The 22,741-nt window shown below is 37.0% G+C and overlaps 1 protein-coding gene and 1 pseudogene across 5 annotated transcripts in view; one reads left to right on the top strand and one right to left on the bottom strand.

The window, feature by feature from the left end:
- The window catches only part of FOCAD (focadhesin), a 329,244-nt gene that overhangs the window by 13,951 nt on the left and 292,552 nt on the right, over positions 1-22,741 (top strand). For 3 of the 5 annotated variants that reach the window (XM_053571667.1, XM_053571636.1, XM_053571657.1), the window contains exon 2: positions 21,309-21,395. In XM_053571667.1, the coding sequence (XP_053427642.1) occupies positions 21,339-21,395 (57 nt within the window). In that variant the 5' untranslated portion in view covers positions 21,309-21,338. Of the gene's footprint in view, positions 1-21,305; positions 21,396-22,741 lie in introns of those variants that run through there. The other 2 variants (XM_053571675.1, XM_053571647.1) reach the window with 2 other exon arrangements.
- LOC128571864 (40S ribosomal protein S29-like) lies at positions 1,727-1,897 on the bottom strand (annotated as a pseudogene).

The following is a 22,741-nucleotide window of genomic DNA, read 5'->3' as shown; positions in this document are numbered from 1 at the left end:
TACTTGGTGACTTACATATAAGAGCCCACCCTTGTCTTTGGTGAGAGACTTCCTACTCATGACTTACGCTCAAATTCTTTTCCATCATTCACCTCCCTTGACCAACATGGTATCCAGAGAGGGAGGAAGCACTTAAGGTAAGGTGCTCTGTGTGCAAGACCCTCTTGGCTTCCAGGCATGCTTTATATTATTTTTATTCACAACACCTAGTTTAACCAGTGAGTAAACATGTTCCAAGATGGTAAGTGATTTCCTAAACTTTCATTACCAGTGCTGGAGCCAGGATTTGCATTCAGATCTGTGTTTTCCCTCTCCCCTTAGGCCATTTGTTTTGCTCTCTGTGTCAGGCTGTTCTGTTATTATAATGATAGAGGCATGCAAGGCTGTGAACTTGATCAAATTAAAGGTGTTTTCTCATCCTCTCTGTGGACAGTCTTAGGGTTTGCAAAAGAATATGTGTCAATGCTTCACAGTGCACTATCCATCTTATTTATGTAAACATTTTCAGATGGTTCTTCTAACAGTTGATTATTTTGTTTTTGTTTTTGTAATTGTATCCATTCAAGACTGGAATATATTCTCCATGGGCATTTTGGGCTATATTGACTTAGTTAAAGTAGAGAAATTTATTATTTTCCTGTAAATTTTTTTTTTGTTCATTTGGTCTTTTGCTTTCATTAGCCCCGAGTATGAAGTTTAAAATAAATAAACTATATCTGTTCCATTCTATATGAACTTAATAATTTAGTTTTTATGAAGAATAACAAATGAAGTTGATTGGTCACTTTGCAGCAATCAAGACAAATGTTGCTATTAAACTTGCAATCAATCAGTCTATATAATTCTTTTCCAGAGTGAGAGTTTTTATTTGGTGTAAAATTTCCTAGGTTTCTAATTGGGAAAATTAGAATGATTATGTTTCTTCTTGAAAATGGAAGAAGTTTTTAAATGGTCTAAACATAATTGACTCTACCTGATTCAATTACATTAATCTTTTTTTAATATTACTCTTTTCATAAAAGCATTGGTAAAAGTGCCAACAAAGTAATCTTTTATCATTTAAAAAATGTTCCTACTTTGTTGCTGTTCATTTTATGGCACCCTTAAATGATGGCTTTCTATGCTTGCCGTGATTTCTGTGTCAGAAAGTTATACTTCTACTTATAAAGAATGCATAAAATTTTTCATATTTTGGTAACTTCATTAAAATTATAAACACATGTCCTTACGGAAAAGTTAGAAAATAGGAATGAGCAAAAAATAAAAGTGATCCATTGTTATAATTTCCAGGCTTTTCTATGTGCATATACTTTGGAATCAGACTACTTGAGTTGGAATTCCTAGGTCTATTACTTCCTATGTGACCTTGGGAGAGTTAGTTGTCTTTTTGGGGCTTCCGTTTCTTCATCTGTAAAACGGGTACTTAGCTCGTGTTATTGTAGAGATTAAAAGAGTTAATATATGTAAAGTGCTTAGAATATTACGTGGCCCCTAGTAAGAGTCACATACATGGCATTTAAATTTTTTTTTTTATTATGGATAATTTCACATGTATGTAAAAATAGAATAGTATTATGAACTCCAATGTATCTATTACCAATATTTAGACATTCTTTTTTTTTTTAAACTTTATTTTATGTACATGTGTTGTCCATCTGTGGATGTATTGAGTTAGCTTGATTTCTTTCACGGCGTCCCCCTGGATAATCCATTCAAGGAAGATTACTTAGTCCAACTTAAAGAACCCGACGTCCTTCGCGTACTGACTGAAGCGCTGGAGGCACATATTCAGGCCGTACTTCTGGATCAGACCCTGCGGGTTTGAGCAGACGCGACAAGCTCAAGAACCCTGGCCGAATTTTCGCAGTTGGCTCCAGTAGAGCTGCTGCTACCCCATCTTGCTCTCAGGAGTGCAACGAGACAAAAGCAGACATTCTTGTTTATCATTCCTTTTCTTTTTTTTTTTCTTTCTGGAGTTGAGTATTTTATAGAAAACCCCACATATGACATCATTATACTATATATACTTTGTACCATATTCATATTTGCTAAGAAGTAAGTAAATTATTTTAGAGAACCAGTGCTCAAAAATTTGAGTCATTTTTGAGAGAGTGAATCAGAGTAAAATTTCATACTTACAATGTGCATTCTGTGTTTTACTAAATTTTTTTAGCTAGCTGGACTTGGTTTAGATGATCCCACTATTGTTGGCAACATCCAACATCGGGAGCCAGTTGAACATACGCCTTCTTCTCTTCTAGGCCTGATCGGGGTGTTGACCTTGGCCATGTCAATGTAATAGAGCTTCTTCACAGCCTGTTTGACCTGGTGCTCTTTGGCTTTGACATCCACAATGAACGCAAATGTGTTGTTGTCTTCTGCCTTCCTTATGGGAGACTCGGTGGTCAGGGGGATCTTGATGGCATAGTGGTGGTCAAGCTTGTTTCTCCTGGGGGCACTTTTCCGAGAATATTTGGGCTGCCTCTGGAGCCCCACTATCATCGGCTACTGGAAGGTGGGTAATGTACAGATCTTTTTTTCTGGCTGTGGCTGACTTTTAGTACAGCCTTCCTGGCCTTCAGTGCCTTTGCTTTGGCTTTGGGAGGGGCAGGAGCCCCTTCTTTGCCTTCACCATCTTGTGAAAAGGGTCTATTTTACTGAATTTTAGTTAACTGAATGGTATTTGAAGTAAGATTGTGAATATGGAGATTTTGCTATTTAGAATAGACATTTTCTGGCCAGTAAGATCTTTAAAATGATGGTTAGTTTTATTGTAAATATTCCATAAAGATAATTTTGTATGAACATAAAATCTTTATTCTAAAATGTTATATACTGAGCAATTTGACCAATTATTTTTTTGGTGGAGCAAAACTTTTAAAAAATTCTGATAATATAAAATATCAAAAAGGAGCAAATTTTGAAGACTTCTTTGAAGATTTAGATTGGATACTATAAAAATTCTAGAGCTAAATAAGTCTGTGTACTAAAAAAATTACTATTACTTAGCCATATCCTCTTGTATATCTACATATACATACTACATATATACAGCACTTTTAAAAAATTATTCAAGAGTAGAGAAAATATTGTAATAAATTAGACATTATTTAAGTTTGTGCTTTTATTCTTACTTAAGATCTTGTTTTTCTGAACAGCAATCAGTTATAACTTGGAATTTCCTGCCTTTTATCTTGTTTTATACTTTCATTTCAGAATCTGTAAGTAGCATGTGACATTAACTGAGAAGGAAATCAATTGTGAAGGCAGGGATTTGATTGCAGTTTGATGTACTTTTAGTAAATGGTAACCAGTGAGATCATCAGAATTCATAGTCACCTAAATTTGCTCAGCACTTGAATTATAGATCTTAAAATTCCGTTGACAGGATGCAGTGAAGTGAAACGTGCAGGTCATGCCTCATGTTCCTGAAGGTCCAGTGGAAAGAACACCAGGTTGGAAGTCAAGAAACTCTCTGGTCTTGCTTGAACTCTGCTGTGACGATTTTCCTTCTGCCAAGTTGCTTCAACCTCTCTGTCATTCAGTTTTTCAGTTTTTTCATTTCCCCAGTGAAAAAAAATGAAGGGAGATGATGTTGGTCCATTAGATTAGTTATTTCAGTCATTTAGTTTTTTCATTTCCCCAGTGAAAAAAAATGAAGGGAGATGATGTTGGTCCATTAGATTAGTTAAGGAAGTGCTAGATACTGCAACAAAGATACCCCAAAAAGCAATGCTTCAAGCAAGGTAGACTTTCTTTCTCACGTTGGAGTTCCAGGGATGCATCTTAGCACCAAGCTATCGTGTAGGGATCAAGGCTCCTTTCATCTTGTTTCTCCAACAAAGTCCTAGGGATATTGTCTTCATGTGCATGGTTCAATCTGCCCTGTTACCAAGGCCTGGCTGTGGTTAAAGGGAGTAGAAGGCTGTGGTCGTGACAGTCTGGAAATTGCACATCATTGTTAAAACTCCACTAGAGAGAACTTGATTGGATGGTAACACCTAACCGTACCTGAGGCCAGGAAAGGTGACATGGTTGATTAGGTTAAAGTTCTGTTAATATAGGGCAGCGCCTGTGGCTTAGTGACTATGGTGCTGGCCCCATATACCAAGGGTGGTGGGTTCAAACCTGGCCTCCGCCAAACTGCAACAACAAAAAAAATAGCCAGGCGTTGTGGTGGGTGCCTGTAGTCCCAGCTGTTCGGGAGTCTGAGGCAAGAGAATCGTCTAAGCCCAAGAGCTGGAGGTTGCTGTGAGCTGTAACGCCACAGCACTCTACAGAGGGCAAAAGAGAATAAAAAAGTTCTATTAATACAGAAGAAGAAGAGAACAGGCATTGGAGGAGAGGCAGCAGTCTCTTGCACATCACACAGTTGCTGCTTTCTCTGATTATAATGTTGACTCAGTGGCTCTATCACAACACTTAGTTGCCCTCTACTTCAGACTGAGTTTGAAATTGCTGGCTATGTCATACTTTCTACATTCAGTTTAACTTAAATATGACTTAGTTGTGTCTTTGAGAGTGTAATGATTGAAAATTATTGTTTTCTTACCCTGGCTCTTAAATGTTAAAAACTTTCTATTAATATTTCCCCATGATCTTCCTATTTGTTTGAATCAAACATGTATATAGTTGATCCTTGGGGATTAGGGGCACTGATCCACTGTGCTGTCAAAATCCATGTATAACTTTGACTCTCCAAAAAATTACCTACTAATAGCCTAGTATTTATTTTTTGTTTTTAAATTTTTGAGACAGGTCTCACTCCTTTGTGCAGCCTGGTGTGCCATGGCATGATCAGACCTTATTCCAACCTTGAACTTCTGGGTTCAATGATCCTTCTTAGCCTTTGAAATAATTGGGACTACAGGTGTGTGCTACCATCCATGGCTCATTTTTAATTTTTTTTTGTGTGTGTATGTGTGATCTTGCTATGTTGGCTAATCTGGTGTCGAACTCTCGGCCTCAAGCTATCCTCCTGCCTTAGCCTCCAAATTACTGGGTTTATAGGTATGAGGCATCACACCTGGTCCTAATAGCCTACTGTTGAGTGGAAGCCTTGCTGATAAACAGTTAACACATATTTTATGTGTTATATGTATTATATTCTCACAATAAAGTAAGCTAGAGAAAAGAAAAAGTTATTAAGAAAATCATAAGGAAGAGAAGATATATTTATTGTTCATTAAGAGAAGATACTTTTACTATTCATTAAGAGAAGATATGTATTCTGTTTATTAAGAAGAGGATAGTCATAAGGTTTTCAGTCTTCTTGTCATCTTCACCTTGAATAGCCTGAGGAGAAGGAAGAAGAAGGGTTGGTCTTGCAGTCTTATAGGGGTGGCAGAAGTAAAAGAAAAGTCACATGTAAGTGAACCTATGAATTTCAAATAGTGAAATTTCAAACCAGTGTTGTTCAAGGGTCAACTGTAGTTTGGGAGGGTTGTAATTGTCTTGTCCTGTTAATGTGTGAGTGCAGGTAGTGGTTGGATTTTTAAGACTTTGAAGCAAAAACTGAGGCCAAACTTGAGTTTCTAGCAGGTGTCAGGATTTAATGTGGGGAATGGGGTAAGGGGAGAAGAGAGAAAAAGGAGAGGGGAGGAGGATTGGTAAGCTCTCATCTAATGGGCACAATGTAAGGGTATACAACATACTCCCTAGGTGAACGGTTCAACTACAACTTGAACTTTACCTACAAACACAAACAATGTAATCTAATCATTTGAACCCTCATATTAATCTGAGAAAAAAAAGGAGTATTTCAGCCACCCAATATTGAGATGTATAGAAATACCTATGGACTAAGAAGCAGTAGGTGAAAAGCTAAAGAGGCAGGAAATTAAGCGTGAGATAATTATTGAACAGCAGAGCAAGGTGGGTATTTGGAAATCTGGTATTGCCAGATTTTTCCCCTGTTTTTCTTTAAGAGCAGGGCTAATTAACTAGGAGAGTTCAGAATATACCCCTGAGCCATATAGTTTTGTACAATTATAAAATTAGCTCAAATTTATTGATGGTGCCCATCAGCTTTTTTATAAGTCATTAAACAAAAAAAGATACTAAAAAGAAAAATATTGTCAGAAAACATGTTTAAAGGCCTCAGTCTGACAGTTTTGTACCTTAATTTGTGAAGCGAAGAAACTAACTGAATTCTATAACTGATAATTATAATATTTAATAAAATGTTAGAATACAATCCTAGATTTTGTGTTTCTGAAACATAGGGTACCATTAATTTGAATGAAGTGTGCTGCTGATGACATTGCTCATGTAAACTAGCTTTCAGAATGTACTCTGTAGACCCCTGACTTCCACCCAGGTGGCTGCCCTTGAGCTCTTCAATTTGGTATCAAGAGCGCTCAAAGTCAAGTGCCTTTCTGTGACCATTGGATCCCCCCCTCACAGCTAATCACAGTAACTGGATAGTCAGTTACTCCTTCTATTTGGTTTCATGTAGTTAGACAGATTTGCTCTTGTTTTTCAGATTGTGCTTTTCATTTTAGGTTTGACATTAAATACTTTTATGTGATATCTGGTTGTATAGTATCCTAGAGAAACTATTGAGAAAGAAGGTTGAAAATTCATAATGTTTTATCTGTTTGCTGCTCTTTTATTAATTCTAAAGTGCAATTAATAGATTTATTTTTTAGAAAGTAAAAATAGGGCTGAAACACCTTGGCAGATGATAATGATAATTGCTTACATTAAACAAGTGCTTTGATTTACTGGGAACTTAAGGACCTTATTAAAGGTTCTCTTTCTGATCTGGACAGACAAAAAGGGCATACTGACAGGTGGGAGTTGAAACTTTTAAACTCAAACACTCATTTTTGCAGCAAGTGGTTTATGAATCATACTGTGACTGATTTCCTTTAGTAAGAATGCCATGATAAGAAGTACTTTAAAAATTGCTTTCTTTAATGTATAAAATACCCAAAGGCAGTTGAGATTAAATATAAAGTAGGGCACATGCTACACTGCCAATGCTAAAGCAAACACATGTACTGTTTTTTGAAATTCCCTCGGAGAACAGGATGTTTTTTTACCTGGAAAGGGCAAATGATTGTGACTAACCTTGAAATATAAGTTTCCAGAAAATGAAAGACACTTGGAATTTGTAGCCTAAGGATAGCAAATCATGGATGAGACCAAATCATATTGCAGCTTGGGTAGTGATTTTGAGAATGCTTAATGGCCATTTGTTAGGAAAGATAAAGTTACTATAGATTAAAAAATGTATTCATTCCCTAAAGTGTCACCTTGAAATTAGGACTGTCTTTTGTAATCTTTGGTAGTATTTGTCATCTACACTTTGGTCATTTTGATAAAACCAGAACTCTTTTACCGCAGTGGCCTATCTCCTGGAGATAAGGTTATCTTTTTAGATGGCTCAGCTTCTTCACTGCTATAATAAGCTGTTAGCTTAAGCAGCTGCTTATCTGGTTCTTAAAGTCATATTGGAATTTCAGCATTCTGGGCCTGGATCAGAGAGTATAGCCCCACATTTCTTCTATATAGTTCTATCACTGTTGATATTTGAATAAGTCTGTTCTGTGGTACGTGGATAACCAGATACTTTTCTGGGTACGCTAGACTCTGTCTTCTACTGAAAACTCTGTACCTTGGACCCTGTTAACAGAAATTCTTCTGCTGATCTATGTGATCTGTGGGGAAAATGCCCATGGATTTATCTAGAATTTGTTTAAAAAAGAAGTTATATAAAATTTTCTTTTGCTTATTTTATTTAGAATATTACCTATTATAGTCTATGTTCTATACCTAAAGCCCAATGTGAGAAAATTTCTTCAGAATTTTAAGGGCACAAAAAGTTTGTTTTCTCTGATAAAGGGCACTTTTTTATCTTTAATATAATAAAAGAGTTGTAATTTATTTGGTTTATATGTATACCTCAACTGTGCGGAAGCACAAGGCAAAGTTTGAATGTTAATTATAGCAATTATGTCAAGAAATTTTGTAAATTAATTTATAAAATAGGCATTATGTAAACCAGGAGTTAGCAAACTATAGCCATCATTTGTTTTTGTAAAATTTTATCAGAACTCGGCCAAGGTAATTTATTTATATATTGTTTATGACTGATTTTGTGCTGTACAGGCGAACTTGAATAGTTGCTCTCTGGCTCATAACAGAAAAATGATTTCCAATTTTTTTGTTCCCCCTCGGTGCCAGCTAGGTTTTGTTGTTGTTTGTTTTTAAAAATTTCAGGTTAATGTGAGGGAACAAATAACTAGATTACAATGTTTGCATTTATTAGGTAAAGTCCCTCTTGTAGTTGTGTCCTGTACCCACGAAGTGTGCCACGTATCTTTACCTTGTTCCTGTTAAATGAGAGCACGCCAATTCTCTCCCCTCCTCCCCCACTCTCTCCCTCGTTCCCCCTTCCCACAACTTGAATTGAGTTTTTCTCTTATGTGGTATTAAATAATCTGCTAGCTTCATATTAGTATTGAGTATTAATGTGAAGTACTTGTTTTTCCATTCTTGTGATATTTTATTAAGAATATGTTTTAGCTTCATCCAGGTTAGTATAAAAGATGTAAAGTCTTCATCTATTTTAATGGATGAATAGTATTCCATGGTACATATATGCCACAGTTTGTCAATACATTTCTGGGTTGATGGGCATTTAGGTTGTTTCTACATCTTGGCAATTCTAAACTGAGCTGTGAAACACTATAGTGAAAATATCCTAATGATAAAATGATTTTTCTTTCTCCTAGGTAAATGCCTAGTAATGGGATTGCAGGGTCAAATTAGACATCTAATTTGAGTTTCTTGAGAAATCTCCATACTTCGTTCCAAAAAGGCTGTGTGAGTTTGCAGTCTCACCAACAGTGCAAAAGTGTTCCTTTCTCTTCACATCCATGCCAGCAACTGCAGCTTTGGGACTTTGTAATGTGTGCTAATCTTACTGGGGTTATGTGATATCTTAGGGTGGTTTTGATTTGCTTTTCTCTGATGATTAGGGATGATGAGCATTTTTTCATATTTGTTAGCCATTCGTCTATCTTCCTTAGAGAAGGTTCTGCTCATGTCTCTTGCCCAGTGATGGATAGGATTGTTAGCTCTATTTTTTGTTGATCAATTTGAGTTCTCTGTAGACCCTAGATTCATAACATGTGAATGTCTTTTCCCATTCGGAAGTTTGTCTATTTGCTTTGGTTGCTGTGTCCTTAGCTGTGCCAAAGCTTTTCAGTTTAATTAAGTTCCATTTGCTTATTTTTGTTGTTTCACTTGCCATGGAAATCTTCTTCATAAAACCTTTCCACAGGCCGACATCTTCACGAGTTTTCCCCACACTTTCTTCTGGGATTTTTATCATTTCATGCCTTAGATTTAAATGTTTTATCCATCTTGAACCAATTTTTCTAAGTGGTGAAAGGTATGGGTCCAGTTTTAGTCTTTTACTGGTTATCTAGTTCTCCCAGCATCATTTATTCAATAGGGATTCTTTTCCCCTGTGTGTGCTTTTGTTTGGTTTATCAAAGATCAGATGGCAAGTAGAGACTGATTTCATCTATATTCTGTTCCATATATCTGTGTCTCTATTTTTGTGCCAATACCATGTTGTTTTGATTACTGTGTACTTGTAATAGTAACCTAAAGTTTAGTAGAGTGATGCCTCTGGCTTTGTTTTTATTACTAAGAATTGCCTTGGCTATATGGGTTTTTTTCTGGTTCCATACAAAATGAAGAACTATTTTTTCTAGTTCTTCAAAGTATGATATTGGTATTTTTATGGGGATTGCATTGAATCTGTGGATTGCTTTGGGCAATGTAGACATTTCAATGATGTTGATTCTTCCCAGCTAAGAACATGATACGTTCTTGCCATTTGTTTGTGTCTTCTGCTATTTCTTTTCTTAGGGTTTTTTCAAATCTCTTTGTTCAGATCCTTCACCTCTTTTGTTAGGTATATTCCCTGGTATGTCATTTTCTTTGAAGCTACTGTGAAGGGAATTGTGTCTTTGATTTGCTTTTCAACTTGGCTGTTATTGGTGTATACAAATGCTGGTGGTAGATGTTGATGTTATAACCTGACATTACTGTATTTCTTGATCACTTCTAGGGGTCTTGTGGTTGAGTCTCTGGGGTTCTCTAAGTGTAATATTATATCACAGCAAAGAGCGAGAGTTTGACCTCCTCTGCCCTCATTTGGATGCCCTTTATATCTTTCTCTTGTCTGATTGCATTGGCTAGAACTTCCAGCACTATGTTGAATGGTAGTGGTGATAGTGGGCAATTGTCTGCTTCCAGTTCTAAGTGGAAAGGCTTTCAGTTTTTCTCCCTTCAGTATGATATTGGCTGTCAGTTTGTCATAGATGACTTGAATCAGTTTAAGAAATGTGCCACCTATGCCTATTTTCTTAAGTGTTCTTGTTAGAAAAGGATGCTGATTTTGTCAGTTTCTTTTCTGCATCTATTGTGAGGATCATATGGATTCTTTCATATGGATTTTTTTGCTTCTATTGATGTAATTACATTTATGGATTTCCATATGTTAAACCAATCTTTCATTCCTGGGATAAAACCTAATTGACTGTGATGTATAATTTTTTTAATGTATGGCTGGAATCTATGGCAAAGATTTTATTGAGTATTTTTGTTTCAATATTCATTAGTAAAATTGGTCTGTAGTTCTCCTTTTTAGTTGAGCTCTTTCCTGGTTTTGTTATCAGGGTGATATTTACTTCATAGAATGTGTTGGGGAAGATTCCTTCCTTCTCAATGTTTTGGAATAGGTACATAGAAGAACTATGTGCAGGCTGTTCTTTGAAAGTTTGATAGAATTCTTGTGTGAACCCTCTGGTCTAGAGGTTTTTTTTTTTTTTGTTGTTGTTGGAAGCTTTTTTATTATTTCTTCAATTTTGGTGCTGGATATTGGTCTGTTCAAGAGATCTGTTTCTTCCTGGTTAAGTTAGGAAGATAGTGTGATTCCAGGTATTGCTCCATTTCCTCAATATGGTCAGGTTTCTCAGCTTAGAGTTTCTTGTAGTAATAATTTCTTTGTAGAAATAATTCCAGTATCTTCGTTGTATCTGTTGTTATTTCCACTATTTTGTTTCTGATTGAGGTTATTAGAGGTTTTACTCTTCTGTTTCTGGTTAGTCTGGCTAAAGGTTTATTGATTTTGTTTATCTTTTCTAAGAACCAACTTTTTGTTTCATTATTTTTCTTAATGATTCTTTTGTTTTCAATTTTATTTATTTCTGATTTAATTTGGGCTATTTCTTCTGCTAGGTTTGCGATTGGATTGTTTTTTTTTTTTTTTTTTTTTTTTCGTTTCCTTGAGATGGGTGCTTCATTAGGTTGTTGATGTGTTCTCTTTCTGTTTTCTGGATCTAGGCATCTAAGGAGATGAACTTCCCTCCTAGGACTGCTTTAGCAGTATCCCATATGGTAGTTTGTAGGTTCATTGTTGTTATGTTCAAGGAATTTAGTAATTTCCTTCTCGACCCAACTGTCATTCAGCATAAGGTTGTTTAGTTTTCATCTCATTGTGTGGGGATGAAAATTTCTATTGCAGTTGAGTTCCACTTTTATTGCCTTGTGGTCTGAAAAGATACAAGGTATAATTTCAAATATTTTAATTTGGTAGAGGTTTGATTTGTGTTGTAGGATATGATGTAGTTTGGAGTATGTTCCATGGGCTGATGAGAAGAATGTATATTCTTTAGGTTTGGGATGGTGTGTTCTGTATATGTCTATTAAGCCCATTTGTGCTAGGTTGCATTTAAGTCCCTTCTTTGTTTGTTTAGATTCTGTTTAGAGGATCTGTGCAGTTCTGTCAGAGGGGTGTTAAAGTCCAAGGTATTATTGTGGAAGCTATGTTTTGTCCTTTAGTTTGTGGGTGTTTATTTGCTGGTGGTCCATTGTGATGTTCAATGTGTAAAAGAGTTTGCAGTATTTCCTGCAGAGCTGGTTTTGTTGTGGCACATTTTCTCAATGTTTGCATTTCAATAAGAAATTTGATTTCACCATCAATTTAGAAGCTTAATTTAGTATTGTACAGGATTCTGGAGTGAAAATTGTTTCATTTAAGTATATTAAAAGAGATCACCATTCTCTTCTGGCTTGGAAAGTATCAGGTAAACATTCTACTGTCACACTGATGTATCTGCCCTCATAGTTCAATTGCTTGCTGCTTATAGAATTTCTTTTTTGTCTTGACTTTGGATAGGTTTATTACAAAGTGTCTTAGAGATTCTCTGCTTTGAGATGAGTTGGGGTTTGTATCCTTTTGAATAAGTGTTTTGAAATCTTTGGTGATATTTGGGAAATTTTCATTTATGATATCCTCCAGTAGGGCATTCATTCCTTGGGTACGTCCTTCTTCCCCTTCAGGGATCCCTGTAGTTCATATATTTGAATACTTTGTGAATTCCCATAATTATTTGAGCTTATGTCCACTTTTTCTCTCTTCTGCCTCTTTGACTGCCTGTCTTAGCTCTAGAGTTTTATCCTCTAGCTCTGAAATTCTTTTTTCTTCACTGTCCAATCTGTTATTGATACTTCCTACTACCTCTTTAAGTTCCCTGATAAACTCCTTCAATTCCTTTATCTGCCACATCCTTTCTATATTTTTCATATCTTTCATCCATTTTTTTGGTTCTGCTTTGGGATGTCCTTTTGATTGTTTTCCACTTTCTTATCAATTTTCTTTATTGTTTTTTCCCATTCATATTTTAAATTACCTTTCTGTCATTTTTATCAATTCTTTATTGATGGAATCCTCTGTGGTAGCTACCTCATGATTCTTTTCTTTTTTTTTTTTTAGTTAAATATGTGCATTTTACCTCATGGTTCTTTGGGAGGTTTGCTCTGTTCTGGTTTCTCATGTTGCTGGAATTTTTCTGTTCGTTCTTCCTCATGTGTGTTTTCTTGTTTTTCACTCCCTGTCCCTACTTTTTCCTCTCAGTACCTCCTTCACTTTAGATTACCTTGTCTTTGAGCTTAGGTGTTGAAGTGGCCTTTGGTATGAGGCCAAAAGGAAGAGAATGGTAAAGAAGGTGAAGGGAGAGTGGAACAAACAAGATAAAGAAACAAAAAAGGGAAGAAGTGTGGTGGGAAAGGAAAGAATTGAAGAAAAGCAAGAAGAAGGACAGAAAGAGTGAAAGAGTGACTGCAGAAATGGTAATGTTTGGCAGGGTGCTTTGACCCATACCTGCAACTCTAGGACTTTGAGCGACTATGCTGGTTGGCTCCCTCAATATTAGGAGTTCCTTGCTAGCCTGGGGAAATGCAAGACCCTACTTACACTAAATAGAAAAAATCAGCGGCATGTTGCAGTGAGGACCTATCATCTTTCCAAAGAGTAAAGCTAGAAGGACACTCTAGACCAAGGGTACTTAAAAATTTTAAACAGGGGCCAGTTCACTGTCCCTCAGACTGTTGGAGGGCTGGACGATAGTTAAAAAAAACAACTATGAACAAATTCCTATGCACACTGCACATATCTTATTTTGAAGTAAAAAAACAAAACAGGAACAGATACAATATTTAAAATGAAGAACAAGTAAAGTTAAATCAACAAACTTACCAGTATTTCAATGGGAACTATGGGCCTCCTTTTGGCTAATGAGATGGTCAATGTCCAGTTCCATATTTGTCACTGCTAGTTGTAACAAGTGATGCAAATGTGCGTCAGTTAGTCTAGATCTGGTTGGAGATTTCAGATGTTACATTCTGGAAAAAGTTTGTTCACAGACATAAGTGCTGCCAAAGATGGTTGCCATTTTGAGTGTATGGTTCCTGAGATTAGGATATGTCTCAGAGGGGAGAGATGTATAGAATTTAGGAAGGCTGCTTGACTTGAAAGTGTCTGTCAGTCACAATTCTGCAATTCAGCCAGTTCCATTTGGTAAATTGTACCCACATTTTCAATGTCAATAGAAAATGGGTTACGGAAAAGCTGTATGTCCTGTTCATGGAGATGAAGCTCTTTAAATCAAAATTGAAATTCCTTTTGCAACTTTTCCAGTGAATCCACATGTTTTATTTGGGAATGCAACCAACAGATTTTCTGCTAACAGATTTTGAGTTGTGGAGAGATGGCAGAAATTGTCCTCCTTCACTTGTTTGATGAGGAGGCCTAATTTTACTTCAAATGCTTTCACATTTGATTGCATATCACAGATGAGCTTCCCCTTTCCTTGAAGTTGCACACTGAAACTGTTGAGTAGCTCTGTTACATCTGTCAGAAAGGCAAGGTGCTATTTCCATTCTGCATCATTGAGCTCTGGTACTTCTTTGTTTTTTGAAAGCAGAAAAGCTGTAATCTGTGGAAGTAAGTCATAGAAATGTTTCAGAACTCTCCCTAGACTCAGCCAACAGACTTCTGTTGGCATGGAACATCTTCACAGGCAACATTTAGCTCAGACAGAAATTTCTGAAATTGTCTGGTTTAGTGCATTACCTCTAATGAAGTTAACACAAGATACCACAGTTTTCATAACAGAGTCCCACTTCAGTGATTTACTACACAGTGCTTGTTGCTGGATGAGGCAGTGTATGGCTATTGGATGAGAATGGTTATGTTTGTCTATCTCTTGGTTAATGTGAACAATTACTTCTTTCTTATACCCCACCATGCTAGGAGCACTATCAGTTGTCACACTGGCTAGTTTTGCCCAGTCCAGCTCCAAACTATTCACAGTTTGGCAAACCTTTTCATAGATATCCTCTCCTGTAGTTCCTTTGATGCTTTGCAGTGCAGCAAGCTCTTCTGTGACTTTGAAATAATCGTTCATCCCACGAATAAAACTTAGAAGTTGTGCAGAATCACAAACATCATTACTTTTGTCAAGTGCCACGGAAAAATAGGAAAGTTTTTTTGCAGAGTTTTGCAAATGCTGATGCAAATTGTCTCTCATTTCTTTAATCCTTCATGTAATTGAGGGTCCTGAAAGACTCACTGTACTAAATAAATCGGCCTTCTCTGGACACATCTCTTTGGCAACAGAAAGAAGGCATTCTTTAACAAATTCTCCCTCCACGAATGGTCTGCCAGTGCACGCTATTAGCTTGGCAACTTGAAAACTTGCTCACAGTGATGAAGTATTTAGCTGTTTCTGCTTCACGAAAGTATTTTGCTGAGTTGTCAATGTATATTTCAGTTTTAATATTTTATCTTTTCTCACTTCTCCGACCAAATAATCATATTTATCTTTATGTTGAGTTTGATAGTGTCGATGCAAATTGTAGTCTTTGAACACAGACACTATATTCTGGCATATCAAACACATAGCTCTTTCCTTGTACTGCATGAAAAAGTAATCATAAGTCCACTGTTCCTTGAATGTCCTACACTCCGAGTCAATTTTTCTCTTTCTTGATATCATTGTTTCCTAGGGATTCCAAATTGCTATTAGTAAAATACATATATATATATTGCTCCAAAAACAATATACTAGCGATAACTTTGCCCACGCAGAGACACATAGACTGCACTGCCCATCAATGCAGTCTGATCAGTGTCCATCAATGTAGCCTTGCCAGTCCACATCATTTCAGCCTCGCCAGTGCCCATATTGTGAAACTCCGCTTTTACCTCAGGCTCACACTGGTGCGGTGTGGTGCGGGAACAGGCATGATTACAGAGCCGGTTCCTCCACCACCTTTTCAGTTCACACTACCCTGTGCAAACTGCATTGTGATCTGTGAACTTTACAGGAATCTGATTGCATGGGTCTTCTCAGATTCCATTGCAGGAGAAAAGAAGGCACATATATCTTTTTTCTTCAGAATCTAATGTGAGTTTAGCCATACAAGCATATGGCTGAACTCACACTGCTCAGAGATTGCAACAGTGTGAACCGGGGTTTACACAGCATACAATATACAACATCATACACAACTGAATAGCAATCAGAATATAAATGCACTTACTGTCAATTAAATTGGGTTTCCTAGTCCTTGGCTATTTGCAGAGCTGGATTAAGTTCTCATGGGGCCCTAGGCAGATTACCAGTTTGGGGCCCCCATGCAATAACACTGAGCACTGACCATTTGCGATAACACTGAGCACTGACTGTTTGGCAGATTACCAGTTTGGGGCCCCCATGCAATAACACTGAGCGCTGACCATTTGCGATTACACTGAGCACTGACCATTTGCATTAACACTGACTACTGACAATTTGCATTAATACTGAGCGCTAACAATTCGCATTAACACCGAGCACTTACAATTATCATTACCACCAAGCACTGACTATTTGCATTACCTCTGAGCTCTGACCATTTGCATTACCTCTGAGCACTGACAATTTGCATTAGCACTGAGGGCTAACTATTTTCATTATCACTGTCATGCAATCCCCCTAGAAACCACCCCTAACCAACTTAAAAAAAAAAGGCTCTCCTAACTTCAAAAAAAAAAAAAGGTGCCCCTATCTGCAAAAAAAAAAAAAAGGACCATCCTAACTTCAGAAAAAAAGGCCCCCCTTAACCGCAAAAAAAGGCCCTACTAACTGCAAAATTAAAAAAAAAATAGACCTCCTAACTTCAAAAAAAAAAAAAAATCCTAACCTTTCTTACCTCAGTCCTTAGGCAGCAGCAGGCTCTGCACAGGCAACCTGGTGACTCCTCTGATTACACCAGAGACTAAGAGGAGGAGTTGAGAGACAGGAAGGAGAGGAGTTGGAGAGTAGCAGGGGAGTCAGAGAGTGTGGGGTACATTGCAGACATGCACATTGCAGGCTGGGCCGAGTGGGCTGCTAAGCAGGATGGCAAAACACCTGGCGGGGAGAGACAGAGAGAAGGAGCGGAGTTGGAGAGTTGGCGCATATTCCACACATGCGCACTGTGGCCCAGGATGAGTCGGCTGCTAAGCAGGACAGGCAGGGTGGCACAAATACCCGGCAGGCTGGGATGAGTCAGCTGCTAAGCAGGACAGGCAGCTGTGGCAAAAACACCTGGTGGGCCGGATAAATGTCCTGGCTGGGCCGCATGTGGCCTGCGGGCCGTAGCTTGAGGACCCCTGATCTAGACCATGAGCTTAGCCTCTTTGAGGCAGACCAGTGCTATGACTCCCGGCCAGACCAATGCCATGATGCCCTAGCCCTCAGAGAAAAGAAAAAAGAAAAAAAACAAACAGATAAAGAAAATTATAAATACTATTATATAAGATGAAGAAAATAATGAAATATCGTAGTTATTGTATGAGAAATTTATGTAGGCAGGATGAGAAAAACAGAAAAATCTCTGCCAAAAGAGAGAACAAAGAAGAGAAATAAAAAAGAACAAAAGAGGCTGAAAAACCATAATAAAAAATAGTGGAGCCATTGCTAGTTAGAAATACAACAAAACCAAACCAGAGCAAAGAAACAACAGTAAGAACAACATAGAAGAAAAAAAAAAAAACTAAGGAAAAAATTGAGAAGAGAAGCAAAAAATGAAAAAAAAAAAAAAGGGGTGTGTGTATATGTATGTATGTGTGTGTGTATGTGTGTGTCTATATATAGCAACATATTGTCTGGATACCATGTAGTAGTGTGGTTTTAGGAGAAGGAGAATATACACGCCGGTTTTTCTGTATAAATGGGGACAGAAGCCACTCTGGTCTCTACCTTCCTGACTTATTTGCCCTCAATCTGGGCCTGGCTGTTTCATCAGCATTCAATCCCCACTGGATTTGGGTCCTGAAGCTCTTGCCAGGTTTCTTTGGAGGCATGTCAAACAGTGTCCCCTGATAACAATGTTGCCTTTAGGGAGATGTGAGGGTCATTCAGCTCACTCCAAGGATGGTTGCCTGAGATCAGCAGGTATGCCAGAGGTGGCTGCACACTAAGATCCTACAGACTGTTCCTCCCCTGTGGCCTCCCCTTAATGGCAGCCTGCTGCTAGTAGCCAAGGTGGTGATAGATCCACCCCACCCAGTAGTCATTCCCAGCTGCCAGACCCTATTCGAGTTTACTCACTCGCTTAAGCTTATTTCTGAGACAGGTCCAGTGAGCAGCTCAGTCTAAAAATGAAAAAATCAAAACAAAACAAAAAACTATAGGACAGCCCTTTACTGTTCCTAGTCTTCTCTGGGAGGGCTAGCCCGTGGCCTCTGCTTATACCTAGGCACTTGCCTTCTGTGCAGGTCTTCCTCAACTCCAGACCTCTTCATGGTCCCCTGGAGTTTCCTACTGCTTCACTCTGCCCCCAGAGTGATGTTTCTGGGCAGGTGCCCTCACCCCTAGGTTGCTGGAGTTTTCTCTCCTCTGTCTCACCATGAGTGGCTAGTAAGCAGATGTCTCTAATCCGCCATCTTGCTCCACTCCAGGGTTTCCAATTTTGATGTAAGTAATCACATGATGGTATAGGTTAGACCAAGTGCAATAATGTGAAGGGATATAAAGCAAGGTGGTTAGATGTAGCTTGTTGGGCCTTAACATACATATGCTATGAAGAAAATGTAATCTTGAAATAGTGGAAGCATATACATAGTGGAAGCATATAATAGTGGAAGACATTTTATGTGGGAGAGAAGAATATAAACAAAATCCTTTAGGAGTGAGCAGATTTTGAGCATCTGGGACCATTTTGAAAACTGTTTTATCTAGATTAGAATGATAGTGGTGAAAATGAAGATGAATGAAAGAGACTTTTGATAGAGGCTTTAAAATCGAAGCATCAGAATTTGCATTTAATCTGACAGGCCATTGGAGACGCACTATGAATTCTTCACGGGGAAGTGATGTGATGGGAATAGCATTTCAGGACAATTAATCTGACAGCAATGCATAGGATGAATTCAACATGAAGAACCCCAAGACTAAGCATTTACTGGAGTAAACCTGGCATGAGGAACAAAGATGTTGAGTACAGAAAAGTGGAGGAAAAGTAGACTCTGAGATGCCAGAAAGAATGAAGCAAACTTTGTGACTACTAGAATTTAGAGAATAGTAGTGGGAAATTGTATGAGGAAAAGTGGGAACTCTTCTCTGTTCTAGGTGCTTGGACCACATCAGAAAAACAAAACAGACAAAAATATCTACAATTATAGAGCTTACAGTCTCATAGAAAGAAGCAGAAAATAAACATGTAGCTTTGGAAGATAGGAAAGTACAGAAATTTCTGCTTGGGACAGAAGGTAGTGTGACTCTACCTTCCTATATATCTAAATGCTGATCACTTCTTAACCTCAAGTGGGTCTAATTAAAAGCTTAGCAGCCCTTCTTCAGTAGCTTTCTATTTCACTCAAGATAAAGGCACCAGTCCTTCCAGTGGCCTACAAGACCTTTTATGATCTAGCTTCCCATTGGCTCTCTGACTTGATTTACCATTCTTTCCTTTCTTTACTAACTCATCTCTTGGTTCTTCCGAAGCACAGACCTTAAGCTCTTTAGGGCTTTTGCAAGAAGTGCCTGTGACACTCCTTTCCCCCAGACATCCACATGGTTGGCCTAATTGCCTTTCCTCCTTTGAGTCTTTGTTCAAGTGCTAACTTTTAGAAGAGACTGTCATTTTTAAGGTAGGAAGTGTGCCCTTTCCCTATTTTTATCCCCTTTATTTCTTTTTTCTATAGCACTTTTATTAACTTCTAATATATTTTATGTATTATTTAGTTTTAAAATTTATTTTCTGCTTCTTTCTATGAGACTGTAAGCTCTATGAATGTAGATAGTTTTGTCTGTTTTGTTTTTCTGATGTGGTCCAAGCATCTAGAACAGTGCCTGACATACAATAGGTACCTAATAAGTATTTATTAAATAAATGAATGAATCTTCAAGATGGGAATATATATCCACACAGAATCCACGGAGATCTTTCTTTTATGGGTTTCCTTGTGACAGACATTGAGTGATTCTATTATGATGTATTATGGAATTCAAAAGAGAAGAAAATTTTGAGGAAATTGTGATTGACACAATTGGGAAGTTGAAGAAATTTTGAACTGCGTAAGCTAATGGGTAGATTTAGAGAGGGAAATAGTCTGCAATCTTAGAACAAGTTGCTTCAGTGCTGTAGAATGTCAAATTCAAGGGAGTAATGATGGACATATATGGTGAAGAAAAAAGCCAGGAAAATTACTCATTCAGAAAATTGTAGCTTTGGAAGATAGGAAAGTACAGAAAATTCTGCTGGGGACAGAATGTTTTGGATTTCAGATTTTTTTTTTGATTTTGGAATATTTATAGAAATTTTATACTGGTTGAGCATCCCTAATCTGAAAATCCAAAAGGCTCCAATGAGCCTTTCCTTTGGGCGTCACGTTGACACTTAAAGAGTTTTGAATTTAAGAGCATTTCAGAGTCTGGATTAGGGATGCTCATCTTGTAGTTAGGAAGAGCTGCAGGTTCATCACAGTATGCTTTGCCTGTTTCCCTGTCATTTTTACAAGGTAATCTAGGGTAATATATTGACATAAATTTTATTTTTTAATTATATTGTAATAAATAGGCAACCTAAAGCACCCTATTGTTCAAAGTAGTGTAATTTGGTGGGTTTGGTGCTGGGTGGAAATGGAATACATTAGGATCCTCAGGAAATTTCTTAGTTCCATGCGTCCCCTTTACCACCTGCCCTCCTCCATCCTTTTTGTATGCTTTTTTTCCTTTTGTTTGATGAGTCCAGTAGGAATGAGAGGTGTGATATAAATATTAGAAGTTGGTGCTAACTCTTTGCTTGTTCCTCTTCTAGGAGACAGTCTGCTTTAATGTATGGGCTTCTCGGTTGTTTCTATACTTTCTAAATGAAGTTTCTGTAGGCTTCATAATTACCACTAGCAATTAGATTAGTGCTTAAATGAAAGTTTGTACCAAGGTGGGACCTAGTTTAAACAATTTTAACTTGTTTAACAAAGCTTGGCTCTTTCTTCCTTATAAGTTTTGATCTTTAACAGAATTAATTTCCAAAAAAAGGAATTAATTTGTATTTCAAAAGTGTGATTGAACTTATAGGTTTTTTTTTTTTTTCATTGCTATAGTGTGAATTAATCTGTTTGGGGAAAAACCAAGAACTGTTGGGCATTTTTAGTTTGTTTACCCTGACATTTTAGTTTATTTATCCTAAATGACAATGAAGTTATGCCAAGGATTACCCTGCAGAGTCCTATACTTTATTTCCATTGTCTTTTCTTTTCTTTTTTTTTTTTTGTGGTTTTTTTTGGGCCGGGGCTGGGTTTGAACCCGCCACCTCCGGCATATGGGACCTGCGCCCTACTCCTTGAGCCACAGGCGCCGCCCTATTTCCATTGTCTTTTCAATGCATTACATTCATATTATTTGAAGAATAATTGAATGAGTTATAATTCAAATTAATTGGAGGACTAACATATTCTTTTGTTTTGGTTACAGAAGCTGAATACATACGTGTGAGAAGCAAAAATGTCAGATGATATTAGGAAAAGGTTTGACTTTCCAAATTCTCTTATCCAATCACAGGTAATTTTTTTTGTTTGTTTATTTTTGATTCATGGTAACAAATGAACTCTTTCAGTAGATTGTTATAATTTAACCTTACATTTTTAGCATCAAATGATCTATTCTTCTATGTGTAGAGATTTGTGTTATTTTATAAAGCAGCTTTTGTATGAGTTAATTTGAAAATATATGTTTCACGCAGAATAGCAAGTATTTGAAATTGATCAATCTCAGCTTTTATTTATATCTTACTTTTTTTTGCCAGAGATAATAAAATCTTGATTAACTAGTAAGTCCTTGAATTTTATTTTTTGGCCTATAATTAATTATTGTGAACAGAGGTAAATGATTATGTATCTACAGAGTATGAGAGATTAATATTTAAAATATACTAGCCCTGTGCAATTATTAAGTAGGATAGATTTTTATAATGATATTCAATAATTAAAATATCCTGGATTAAGAATTTTATCTGTCTACTAAGATAGGAGATTGTGATAATTTATTTTAGAGAGCTTTTTGATAATTAAAACCAATAGTTAAAAGAGAGATGGATTTCTGGTTAGCCTTTAGTGAGTTAGAACCATTCTGATTAATCAAGTTGCCATAAAGCTTATTTTTTTCTTGTGAAAATAAACGTAAGAGACCAGCAGAAGCCAGCCTGAAGACTTACCAGCATACAGCATCCTGGATCCTTTCAACAATTACCTTCAGAGATGCCTGCTGTGGGAATTGACTTAGCTGGGTAGTGGGGAACCCTTCCATGAGGAGTAGAACACTCCTTATGCAAGATTCCCTTCTACCTGACTGGGTTGGAGTCATATCCTACAGGTTCTTACCATGAAGAAGAAGATGAAGCCTCAGAGGATACTGTCCATAATTTTATTTTTCTGTGCTTGGAGTCCCTTCATTAGCATAGATAATCAAGAAATGCCCATATGTGTTACTGTTAAATTAAATGAGAAGTGTATATGTATTGTTTAGTGTGGTATGTGTATTTGAATTGTTATGGAAAATGTAACTAGCAACGTAGGCTGCTTTATCTTTGGGTTTTATGTTTTAAAAATCAATTTAGTCTAAGATCTCTGATTTGTTAGGAGATGAATTGAAAAGCATGTAGATAAATTGAAACTAGTGAGAAATGAGGTGATGTGTAGCATTAACTTAATTTGTTTTAGTCCTTTTTAAAAATAGGAACTATAGCTTTTTTGTCCTTGTTATTAGGTTTTTGTGATTGTGTCCTGTCCTCTGTGAATACTTCTTATTGTTCTTTTGTAATGGCTGCTCAGCGTTAGCACCATATTTCATTGATTCACACACATTTTTTCACGTTTTAGCATTTCTGAACTCAGATTGCATCTAGTAAT

Source organism: Nycticebus coucang, chromosome 2, assembly GCF_027406575.1.
Source record: "Nycticebus coucang isolate mNycCou1 chromosome 2, mNycCou1.pri, whole genome shotgun sequence".
Taxonomy (NCBI): Eukaryota; Metazoa; Chordata; class Mammalia; order Primates; family Lorisidae; genus Nycticebus; species Nycticebus coucang.
This window is presented reverse-complemented; position numbering and strand designations above follow the sequence as displayed.